This window comes from Clarias gariepinus, unplaced genomic scaffold (genome assembly GCF_024256425.1).
Source record: "Clarias gariepinus isolate MV-2021 ecotype Netherlands unplaced genomic scaffold, CGAR_prim_01v2 scaffold_36, whole genome shotgun sequence".
NCBI classification, from domain to species: domain Eukaryota; kingdom Metazoa; phylum Chordata; class Actinopteri; order Siluriformes; family Clariidae; genus Clarias; species Clarias gariepinus.
The window spans coordinates 83,634-96,753 of record NW_026521003.1 but is presented as its reverse complement, the minus strand read 5'-3'; the positions used below and the strand labels follow the sequence as shown (position 1 = coordinate 96,753).

The window sequence follows — 13,120 nt, the reverse complement described above, 5'->3', positions numbered from 1 at the left end:
CTACATCCACCACCTGCTCATGGAAACATTAATCACAGAACAAACATTTTTAGAAATGCTGCATCACATGACCATATTTTAGTTTTGTCCTAATTCCAAGATTACAGTATGTAAAGCATGTTTCTGATATACATGGGAAATAATCTATTACCAGCTATTAAAGTAGAAAGACCATGTGTAACGAAGAGTGTCGGAGAAAAATCAAACGCGTCACTCCGGAGTTAATGTGTTAACGACGCATGCGCGCGTGCACAGCGATGGCGGAGATTTTTTATTTTTTTTTTTTTTATCATTCAACTTTTTTTATTCTTATAATATAATCTTCTCCAGAAAAAAAGGCAACAAAACACAGACTCATTCCAGTGCAGCACATTGAAACCAACCAGCAACTCTTAATTACACTACAATCCACCAATAATTACTTAATTGGCCCTTAATTTTTTTTATTTTTTTTTTTTTTGAGATATGACCCGTGCAGCAGGAAAAGAAATAAACCTATTTGGGCTTAGAGTGCTGAAAGCTGATCCACCTTCGGAGCACTGAAGGTTCAAGTCTGCACTTTTCCAGATCAGATCAGATCAGATCAGACCAGACCAGACCAGACCAGATCAGATCAGATCAGATCAGACCAGACCAGACCAGACCAGACCAGACCAGACACATTACTGTGATGTACACGTGAGTGTAAAGGCTGAGAATGTGAACCACTGAGCTTTTTCTCCCGTAGTCTTCAGCGATGTGCTTACTGTCACCCTGAGTGCGCTTAACCGGCACAGACAAACTTTGGTCTGTCGATCGGCGCGGCTTCTGGTTCGAGGTACCGCGTTGTACCTTGTGAGAAGGTGATTGGGCATTGTTTGTGAGGTCGATGCTTGGGCGGGGCTTTATTGAGAAATCGTCCAGCTCTGAATTCCTGTAGTCCAGTAATAAGTAAGTTGCCATGATTTCATCATACTTCTGGTTGATAAGGGAGTCATGTATCTCCTCTTGACTGTATCCCATTTGTAGCATGATATCTCTCTTCCAACCTCCTGCACTGCCGGGGTGCTGACCTGTCCTCTTGGGGTCCTTGTAGTCGGGCTGAGGCTCGATGTAAGGCAACAACTCATCGTCCTCATAGCCCACGTTTATCCACCGGTCCTTCATGATCTGCTCAAGGCTTCCTCTCTTGGTGGGGTTGAGGATAAGAAATTTCTTCAGCAAGTTCTCACAATCCGTGGACATGTAGAACGGTATTCGGTACTTCCCTCTTAAAACGCGTTCACGCAGCTCCTTCCGGTTCTGTCCGTCGAAAGGAAGCGAGCCGCTGACCAGTGTGTACAGGATGACCCCCAAACTCCACACGTCCACTTCTGGCCCGTCGTACTTTTTTCCCTGGAAGAGTTCTGGAGCTGCGTACGGGGGGCTGCCGCAAAACGTGTTCAGCTTGTTGCCCAGGGTGAACTCGTTACTGAAGCCAAAATCTGCGATCTTGATGTTCATGTCAGCATCCAGGAGCAGGTTTTCAGCCTTAAGATCTCTATGAACGATGAACTTCTGGTGACAGTACTGCACTGCTAAAACAATCTGTCTAAATTTGGTCGTCGGCTGCGGTGGCCAGCGAGTTGCGGCCGCAAGGCATGTTGGTGCTCGATGACTGACAGCATTGGATTCCGCGTTGTCATTTTCAATCTTCTTATTTATATTTTTACGAGTTCACAGCTCTAAAAAACTCAATCAGAAGTGACATCGGTGTTGTTTTCTGTCCGAAGTCCACTGCCAGATCAGCTTAACTTGCACAGCAAGCCTGGAGACCAGGACTAGTCAAGTCATAATAATTAGCTGCCTTGACCTGTTCATGAAGTTCCCTTTTCTTTCTTCTTCTTTCGTCTTTTTTCTTTCAGATGATGAATATCACACCTCCTTGTGCCGTTTGCTAGCTTTCTTAGCTAACTAACTAGTAAACGTAACAAATAACCGCAGCAGGCTAACCACTACAGTACTGTTAACTGGGGGTTCGGGCTGTGCAGTGGCCGCCCAGCTGCCTTCAGCATTCATTCGATTTATAACAATTAAAATCAGATTATACGAGTCGATCGAGTGACTTGTTGAAACCGACCACGGACACACATCTACGTACACATGCACATTTGCACACTTCCTGGTCATTTCCAGTTACTGTATTTCCATCTAAATTCTTCTTTATATTTTTATCCCGTTGTATAGATGTTTTTTATTTTTATTTTTTATCTTATATATTTTTTGAAGTGTTTTATATTTTGTTTTATTTATTTATTGTTAATTTTAGGTCACGGGAGGTTGTTTAAGCATTTCAGTGCATAGCTGGCTGACGACTTATTTCGAATCGCAATGACGTTTGCTGTGTAGCCGGGGACTAAGATTCTTGGTTTTGTCTCTCCTACACAACAGCAAAGGCCCTAAATATGACTCCAAGTTTCAGCAGTTCGTTGAGACCAACTTCTCAGTATATGATGTTTAAAAGACCCAACTTCTAGACTTAAGTCCCTTAACTATAAAAGCCAGTAAATAAAAAGTTAACAATGCATGACCAGGTTGCCATGCACACATTAGGCTTAAGATGTTCAGTAGGGATTATGCACTACACTGTGAGAACATGGTACACCCTTATTACAGGCCTGTACAGCAGGGTCAAAGGTTAACCTTGCACTGTCTCATGAATCATCCTTCAGCATCTGCACCTAGGGGGGTCTTTTAACATGCTGTATATCATTGTAAAGCAGAACTTTTCAGATTTTTTTTCTACTTTTTAAGGCATTTAAGACATTATGAATTAATGTGTTTTTCAGCTGCTCTTAGGCCCATGGACCTAGTTCAGAGGTCAAATGTGCACTGTAATTTTTTAATGGCTTTTGATATTTTTAGCTTTTGTGTTTTGTTTTTAATTTTATTATCTTGTGTTTTGTTTTGCGTGGGGTTTTTTTTGTTTGTTTGCTGTAAAGACTCCATTTTGAGCTTTCATTTGAACTCTAAATGATTCATGTATCATTTAAGGGATTTGAGGGGCAGCCTGATGAATTGATGATGTTCAGCTGTTCTTGAGGCCATGGAGCTGAGGTTGAACATGCACTAGGGAATTAGGCATATTTTGGAGGAAAAGAAGATCAAAATCCCCTCTGCTATAAAAAAAGATGTAAAGGTAATCTTCTAAGTGTTAATCTGAGCTCTAGTGGTTCATCCATGGTTAATATATCTTTTAAAGAATTAAATTGGCAGCCTGATGAATTAATGTTTTTCAGTTGCTCCTAGGCCCATGGATCTGAGGTTATATGTGCATTGCATAGTCAGGCCTATGTTAAAGGAAAAGAATGTCTGAATAAATTATGCTATACCAAGATGTAAAGGTGAAATTCTAAGCTTTCATGTCTGTTCTAAATGTTTTATATATCTTTTAAGGAATTTGATTGGGACGCTTATGAACACGTGTTTTTTATCCTGCTTTTAGGCCGATAAATCTGGTTCAGAGCTCAAATGCGCATTAGACGTTCAGGCCTGTATCGGAGGAACAGAATGTCTGACTAACTTGTGTTATGCCAAGATGTAAAGGTGGCATTTTAAGCTTTTAGTTTAGCTCTAAATGATTAATGTATCTTTTAAAGAATTTGATCAGGATGCTTATGAACACGTGCGTTTTTATCCTGCTTTTAGGCCGATAAATCTGGTTCAGAGCTCAAATGTGCATTAGACGTTCAGGCCTGTATTGTTGGAACAGAATATCTAAATCCTTGTGTTTCACCAAGATGTTAATGTGAGGTTATTGAGGTCGAGCCGGTTGACGACTCATTTCGTATCGCAATGACGTTTGCTGTGTAGCCAAGGACTAAGATCCCTGGTTTTGTCTTTCCTACACAACAGCAAAGGCCCTAAATATGACTCCAAGTTTCAGCAGTTCGTTGAGACCAACTTCTCAGTATATGATGGTTAAAAGACCCAACTTCTAGACTTAAGTCCCTTAACTATAAAAGCCAGTGAATAAAAAGTTAACAATGCATGATGAAGGTCACTGTACACGTATGACTAAAGGTGTTCAGTAGGGATTATGCACTACACTGTGAGAACAGGGTACACCCTTATTTGAAGGCCTGTACAGCAGGGTCAAAGGTTAACCTTCCACTCTCTCATAAATCATACTTCAGCATTTTAACATACTGTATATCATTGTTAAACAGACCTTTCAAAAAGAGCAGAATCTAATCATAATCCTACTACAATGAGCTCTTGTACAACGGTACATTTTACACAAAAACTCAAAGGTCAAAGGTCAATCCTGCACTGGTAATCAGGCCTATTTTGTAGGAACAGAATGTCTGATTAACTTGTGTTATACCAAGATGTAAAGGTGGCATTCTAAGCTTTTATTTCTGATCAGAATGATCTGTATATCTTTTAAAGAATTTGATTAGGACGCTTATAAATACGTGCGTTTTTATGCTGCTTTTAGGCCGATAAATCTGGTTGAGAGCTCAAATGTGCATTAGACGTTCAGGCCTGTATCGGAGGAACAGAATGTCTGTGTAACGGTTAGCCCCTAGAGGGGGCCAAAGCGGCTGGGTTTGTTTGTTTTATTTTGGAGTTATGTTTAAGCTGGACTGCATGTCCCAGACAGCACCTCGGTCAGGTGACGTGGGAGTTCACCTGAACCGAGGTAAGGTAATTAAGTTGATTATAAAGAGCCTGACTGGAGCACAGTCAGGCGTCTAGCTTTTGTTGTCGTTATTTAGTGTATGATTTAAGTCGGTGTTTTCTTTATGTGTTGCTTTAATAATAAAAGCCGATATTGAACCACCAGCTCGCCTCCTGCAATTATGCCACGCACACACACACGCCGACTGAAGATCCATGACAATCTGACTAACTTGTGTTATACCAAGATGTAAAGGGGGCATTCTAAGCTTTCAGTTCAGCTTTAAATGATTAATGTATCTTTTAAAGAATTTGATGAGGAGGCTTATGAATACGTGCGTTTTTATCCTGCTTTTAGGCTGATAAATCTGGTTCAGAGCTCAAAAGTGCACTGGACGTTCACGGCTATTCCGGAGGAACAAAATGTCTGACTAACTTGTGTTATGCCTTGATCTAAAGGTGGCATTCTAAGCGTTCAGGTTAGTTTTATATGATTTATGTATCTTATAAAGTATTTGATCGGGACGCTTATAAATACGTGCGTTTTATGCTGCTTTAGGCCAATAAATCTAGTTCAGAGCTCAAATGTGCACGGGACGTTCAGGCCTATTTCGGAGGAACAGAATATCTAAATCCTTGTGTTTCACCAAGATGTTAATGTGAGGTTATTGAGGTCGAACCGGCTGACGACTCATTTCGAATCGCAATGACGTTTGCTCTGTAGCCAAGGACTAAGATCCTTGGTTTTGTCTTTCTTACACAACAGCAAAGGCCCTAAATATGACTCCAAGTTTCAGCAGTTCGTTGAGACCAACTTCTCAGTATATGATGGTTAAAAGACCCAACTTCTAGACTTAAGTCCCTTAACTATAAAAGCCAGTGAATAAAAAGTTAACAATGCATGATGGTCACTGTACACGTATGACTAAAGGTGTTCAGTAGTCAAGTGCTTAAGAAATATGCTTTTCACACCAAACATTTTTATTAAAATGCATTGAAAAAAAGTCCAATAATGATATTTTTTAAAATAAAAATGATTTTTTGGATGACCAACAAAATTGGTTTTCTTACATAAAACATGATAGAAAAAACAACTCGTCTGAATATATCTGTGTAATAACTTGTTCTAATGAATACGCCTGTATTAAAGAAGAAAAAATACAAACAACAAAAAAAAAAAAACTAGTGTAGCCATTTAAGCTTAGTGTCTGTACAGTATAGTAAAACATTTAACAAGAAAATGTAGTGTGACCATTTATGTGACTGTTGTGAATCAGCAAATGAATTCATATTTCTTAAATTGAAATACAACAAGCACCAAGAAAGGATCTGTTACTTTGCAGAAAACATTTGTTTAAAAATAACCAATCACATTCCATACAAACTTAAATAATTCTTTTGATTGTGTAAAGCTGCTTTGTGACAATGACAATTGTTAAAAGCTCTATACAAATAAAATTGAATTGAATTAAATATGACTCCAAGTTTCAGCAGTTCATTGAGACCAACTTCTCAGTATATGATGGTTCAAACACCCAACTTCTAGACTTAAGTCCCTTAACTATAAAAGCCAGTGAAATAATGTGAATACGAGTTAACAAGGCATGACCAGGTTGCAATGCACATTAGCTGATGTATGTTTGGGAGCAAATATAGCCATTGACAGACAAAAATCTAAGAAAGAGCACAAACACTTTTAAAAACAATAGCGTATATTAAAGTTCCTGCATTTTTAAAAGCTTTTAGCTGGATCTCAGTTCCAGTGATGGATGTAAAACTAGCCATAGATCGTCAAACATCTAAAAAAAGAGCACAACTGCTATGATGGCATATGTTAAAGTTGCTGCATTAAAAAAGCTTTTAGCTGGATCTCAGGAGTGGGCAGACCCTGACTCCCCATTGCCCCACAGAAACCCTTGTCCTTTCAGGGGTGAGTGTTTAAAGTGGGCCGCCAAACTTGCCAGATAGGACTCGGGTTTTATTAGGTCTTTCCTAAAGATTTTATTATTCTTACTGATGTGAATAAAAAAATGTATTTAAAAAATTGTGTGGGGTTCCAGTGATGGATGTTAAACTAGCCATAGATCGTCAGACATCTAAAAAAAGAGCACAACTGCTATGATGGCATATGTTAAAGTTGCTGCATTTAAAAAGCTTTTAGCTGGAAACCCCACATTTTGTTGTCTACCAACTAAAGGTCAAAATACATATGTCTAATCCAGCACACACGGCGGAAGACAACCACTTCCAGTATGTGGAGATATCAAAGTGGAATTCTATCAAAAACAGAGCAAGATGAGAAGGGATAAGATGTTTTACTTCTGGGTAAACACATTCCTTATCCCTGGATCAGTGGGGAACAGATTATTTTCCACAAACTTTTAGGTGAAGCTATATTTCACAAAAACATTGGAGGAACCATCCAACTCAGAGGACAGCCCTTCCGCATGCGTAACCAGTGACATGACAATGAACCGGATCATTATATCATTTTTCTGACTAATATTGATACCCAGGAAGGGATAGAGGCCATAAAAATATCTTAAAAAAGCACCCAAACGCATCCAGGCCTGAACAAAAGCTTTTGACTTTTAGAGGCATGATCACAATACAAGCACATGTAGGAAAGGCGTGGTAGACAGACCCTCCAGCCAATCTGAACTTTTAATTGAACGACGGAGGGAGAATCTGTCAGCGATCAGGTAAGAAAACCAGGATAACTGCATGTATTAATATCTGTATGGTGCAGGTAGTGATTACTGTAAATGTTTAAGATGTATGTAAAATCGATGCCTGAGGAAAAACATATTGGGTCTTGCAATATGGGTCTGGGCAAGTTGGCTTTGACCATATTGGGTTTTGCATACATTCATAACAAATATTTATAATTATCCTGCTTAAATGGTTAAAGGGTCTTTTACGGACATGTTGGGTTTTTTCATACTGAGATGTTGGGTGATTTAAATGTTTTAAAGTTTAAATCACTCATGAAGGTTTTTAAAACCTATTTCTTTTAAATTAATTCAATAAATTCATTATATAAAAGTAAAATGATCCTTGGTTTTGTCTTTCTTACACAACAGCAAAGGCCCTAAATATGACTCTAAGTTTCAGCGGTTCGTTGAGACCAACTTCTCAGTATATGATGGTTAACAGACCCAACTTCTAGACTTAAGTCCCTTAACTATAAAAGCCAGTGAATAAAAAGTTAACAGTGCATGATGAAGGTCACTGTACATGTATGACTAAAGGTGTTCCGTAGGGATTATGCACTACACTGTGAGAACATGGTACACTCTTATTGAAGGCCTATACAGTAGAGTCAGAGGTTAACCCTGCACCGTTTCATGAATCCTCCATTAGCATCTGCACGTAAGGGGGGTCTTTTAACATGCTTAATATCATTGTAAAGCAGAACTTTTCAGATTTTTTCCTACGTTTTAAGGCTCTTTTCAGCTGTAATTTCCTTTACATTAAGTTGACTAGTGTTTAGATCTTTGCCGTTGTATGATAAAAGGTGTGCACATGCCACAGAATCAGAGGATTGCCATTAACGTCTCCTCTGCTGCAAGAGCACGCTAGTTTACTCCAGTTACAAGTATATTAGCAACAAGAATACATCTAGCACTTAATTGTATTTTCAGATGCAGCAGGTCTACATAAGCCCAGGTACAGCAAGTATCCTGGAAAATTAATCTTCAAAAATTGTGATGGAACCAATAAGGTTAAGAGGCATACATGTGAGTTACAACAGTCAGCAGTATGCAACTATTTACACATAAACTTCTGTAAGGCTTAACATTAACAGACTAGACAAGCACACCAGCAATGATCTCCCATCTTGATGAGGTTCAAGACAGCAGTTGAAGAGGGCATTGGGAGGGAGATGGATGAAACTTCAAGGTGATCACTGAAAAACATGCATCCTCCTTCAAACTCTTGCAGGTCTGGTCAAATAAAAAACACACAAAAAAAAAACAAGACTGAAAATACATGCAACCTTCACTGTATTAAAAAAAAGTATATATATATATATATATATAAGTACCTCTCATCCCTCCCCGCTGAGCGAGCTCGGCCGATCAGCTCTGTCTGGATCTCTGGCTGCGAGAGGTTACAGCATCACCAGGGAACCGAACTAGGGAGCACTTTACCACTGCACTACTCAGAGTCCAGCTAAAAGCATTTTAAATGCAGCAACTTTAATATATGCAATCATAGTAACTGCACTCTTTTTAGATGTTTGACGATCAATGGCTAGTTTTTTCTCCCAAACCTTCAATGAGTTGGTTTTTCATCAGCCTCTGACCCAACACTCCTACATCCACCACCTGATCATGGAAACATTAATCACAGAACAAACATTTTTAGAAATGCTGCATCACATGACCATATTTTAGTTTTGTCCTAATTCCAAGATTACAGTATGTAAAGCATGTTTCTGATATACATGGGAAATAATCTATTACCAGCTATTAAAGTAGAAAGACCGTGTGTAACGAAGAGTGTCGGGAAAAAATCAAACGCGTCACTCCGGAGTTAATGTGTTAACGACGCATGCGCGCGTGCACAGCGATGGCGGAAATAGAAACTAGTGCTGGGACGAAGCGCGCCTTGTGTGGAGAAATCCCGGAAGTGTTTACGGCATCCGACGTCATGGTGACGTTTGAAGCCTCGCTGCGATTGGCGGAAGTGGGTCGTGTCTTGCCGCAATGTGAGTGGATTTATTTTTATTATTCTTTTTAAGGTGCTCTGAATGTTATTTATGATGTATATATTCTCTTTAGTATTGTAGGTCTTTTGCTTTGTTGTTTTTTGTGTTCACTGTCTTGTTTCGTAAAAATATATATATATAAAACCGGAAGTAATTTCGCCTCCGAGTGGCGCAGTGGCAAAGCGCTCGCCCTATCATTCGGGGATCGCTGGTTCGAACCCCGGGTGATGCTGTTGTCCTCACACAGCCGGAGGCACAGGGAGAGCTAAATTGGCCGAGCTCTCTCAGGGGGGGTGATGACATTAATCATTCAGGGCGTCTGTGAGCCACGGCGTTCGGAGGAACCACGTGACAGCCCTTAGCCTGAGTGGTAGTATGTGAGAGCCCCCCCAGTAATTCGAAAGCAAATTGGACACGCTTAAATTAAAAAAAAATTTGTAAATATGTATATATGTATATATATTTATTTTCATTTGTGTTCTAATCGTATATTTATACATTCTATATTTATGTATAAATATACGATTCATTTAGAATATATATAGAATATATGATTTAGAATATAGAATTTATGATTCGTATATTTATATATATTATATTTATATATAAATATACGAATCATTTGTCTTTTAAAGATTGGCACGCTAATGAATCTGTTTCATTTGCATTGGACGTTCAGGCCTATTACGAAGGAACAGAATATCTAAATCCTTGTGTTTCACCAAGATGTTAATGTGAGGTTATTGAGGTCGAGCCGGCCGACGACTCATTTCGAATCGCAATGACGTTTGCTGTGTAGCCGAGGACTAAGATCCTTGGTTTTGTCTTTCTTACACAACAGCAAAGGCCCTAAATATGACTCCAAGTTTCAGCAGTTCGTTGAGACCAACTTCTCAGTATATGATGGTTAAAAGACCCAACTTCTAGACTTAAGTCCCTTAACTATAAAAGCCAGTGAATAAGAAGTTAACAAGACATGATGAAGGTCACTGTACACGTATGACTAAAGGTGTTCAGTAGGGATTATGCACTACACTGTGAGAACATGGTACACTCTTATTACAGGCCTGTACAGCAGGGTCAAAGGTTAACCTTCCACTCTCTCATAAATCATTCTTCACCATTTTAACATACTGTATATCATTGTTAAACAGACCTTTCAGAAAGAGCAGAATCTAATCATAATCCTACTACAATGAGCTCTTGTACAACGGTACATTTTACACACAGACTCAAAGGTCAAAGGTCAATCCTGCACTGGTAATCAGGCCTATTTTGTAGGAACAGAATGTCTGACTAACTTGTGTTATACCAAGCTGTTAAGGTGGCATTCTAAGCTTATATTTCTGATTAGAATGATTTATATATCTTTTAAAGTATTTGATTGGGACGCTTATGAACACGTGCGTTTTTATGCTGCTTTTAGGCCGATAAATCTGGTTCAGAGCTCAAATGTGCATTAGACGCTCAGGCCTGTATCGGAGGAACAGAATGTCTGACTAACTTGGGTTATACCAAGCTGTAAAGAGGCATTCTAAGCTTTTATTTGTGATCAAAATGATCTGTATATCTTTTAAATTTATTAAAGTTGTTTAAAGAGTTGCCTCTCTGCCTCGTGTCTGCACGCCTGTTTTTCTCTGATGCAACAGAAGAACCTGGTCTTTCACAGAGGCATTGTGGGTGTTGGACATTAAACCTATTTTAAACAGGACATTGGCTTACTTAGAATATAAAATCCCTAAAATATAACTGAAATTTAATACAATTTTCCACACTTTAGAAAAAAACAAACAAAAAAACAACTTGATATAAACTCACAGAAATTACTGTAGTGAACAGCAAACACTATTTGAAATACATTTAACTGTTAAGGTAGATTCTTATTTTGTGTCCATCCTGTTAACCAAAAACTGAGGAGTAACTACTTAAACGTAGCTTCTACATCATTATTCAAGGGCATCTCCAAGAGCAGCGACTAAATATCTTGAGTGGACACATTACTGCCAATCTTAATCACATTCCGGCCTTGCCCGGATCAGACTTCTGTACGGGAAGTGAGAACATACACCAGACAGTATTTTATAGACACTATAACTTCCGGACTTTAACTCCGCACACAAACTAGAAATCAAACTTTTTCTTCAAGGAAACAGACGCACATCACTTAAGATTTAAATTCAAGAACATCCAGGTATCACACCCTAGAGGCTGAAAAATAGTTTGTTTTTGAAAAACGTTTTTACCTAGAGTTAAATGAAGCAGACTAAAGTTGGGTGTTGGCTTGTCTCATGAGTGAACACTGTCAAGCAAAAACAAGGCCCAGGACAACATGGGCCACAACTGCTACGTAGCCGAGGATTAGGATACTTGTCTTGCTTACACAACAGGAAAGGATTTAAATATATGAACCTGTTTTGTTATAATGACATAAAAATAGTGGACATTTTTTGTTTTAGTGACTTTGATGTTTTGCACATATCCAACATAGCTATCCAATACTACCTTTACAAGCACTTAAGAAATATTCTTTTCATGCCAAAGATTTATTAAAATGCACCCAAAAAAAAAAGTCCAATGATGCTTTTTAAAACAAAAAAATGATTTTTTGGATAACCAACAAAATTGGTTTCCTTACATAAAACATAATAGAAAAAAACACTCATCTGAATATATCTGTAATAACTTGTTCTAATGAATATGTCTGTTTAAAAAAAAAAAGAACTAGTGTTGAAATTTAAGCTTAGTGTTTGTACAGTATAGTGAAACTTAAAATGTAGTGTGACCATTTATGTGACTGTTGTGAATCAGCAAATTCATATTTCTTGAATTGAAAAACAAGCACCAAGAAAGGATTTGTTACTTTGCAGAAAACACTTGTTTAAAAATAACCAATCACATTCCATATAAACTTAATTTTGCTTGTGTAAAGCTGTATTAAAACAATTGTTAAAAGCCCTATACAAATCAAATATGACTCCAAGTTTCAGCAGATGCTGAAGGATGATTTATGAAACAGTGCAAGGTTAACCTTTGACCCTGCTGTACAGGCCTGTATTCACTGGCTTTTATAGTTAAGGGACTTAAGTCTAGAAGTTGGGTCTTTTAACCATCATATACTGAGAAGTTGGTCTCAAGGGTTACCTCCCATTAACAGCACCTCGGATTAGAGCCATTATGATGCCAATACAGATCATGGGTAGCAGATACAACAGAAACTATTCGAAGGAGATTATTGCATATTTTGGACACCTGTGGCATAGCTTTACAATGTAGAAATAATCAGGAATGACCATGGAGGTAGGAAGTGATCCCAAATATGTGTAGTGCATACTTTTCTACCACACATCAGTAATAAAAACTCAGTTGTGTCAATATGAACTTTTATTAAACAGACATTATAGGCCTCAAAACAAAGGACAAAACATTCGGAGCCTGCAAAATCACTATTTATGCCTGCTTCACCTTCTCCTACAAGTCTGCTTCTGCTCCTTCATCCTCAGTTCTTTTTTCTCCAAAACCTCCTCTTGTATGTCTTCTCCCCATGCTTCAACTTTACTCCTCGTCCCACTTCACCCAGGGTTTCTTCAGTTTAAGATGATAATGATAGAAATTAGTCATGTGTAACCAAAGTATTTACAATTGACAAACCTGAGGTCTTTTGCTGTTAAAAAAAAGAAATTTACTTGTAACGTTTAATAAAGTAATTTGCAATTACCAGGTGTTTGTGAGGTGGCTTCAAAGAGACTTGGCTGATAGAATATCATC

The 13,120-nt window shown here is 38.4% G+C and overlaps 1 protein-coding gene across 1 annotated transcript; it reads right to left on the bottom strand.

Annotated features, from left to right (window-relative positions):
- On the bottom strand, nt 1–2,033 carry LOC128517135 (serine/threonine-protein kinase MARK2-like). The gene is made up of 3 exons (XM_053490938.1): nt 1,983–2,033; nt 650–1,671; nt 1–13 (listed from the first exon to the last, which is right to left on the bottom strand). The coding sequence occupies exons 1-3, from the start codon at nt 2,031–2,033 to the stop codon at nt 1–3; spliced, it is 1,086 nt and encodes a 361-aa protein (XP_053346913.1).
- Between the last annotated feature and the right edge of the window lie 11,087 nt (nt 2,034–13,120).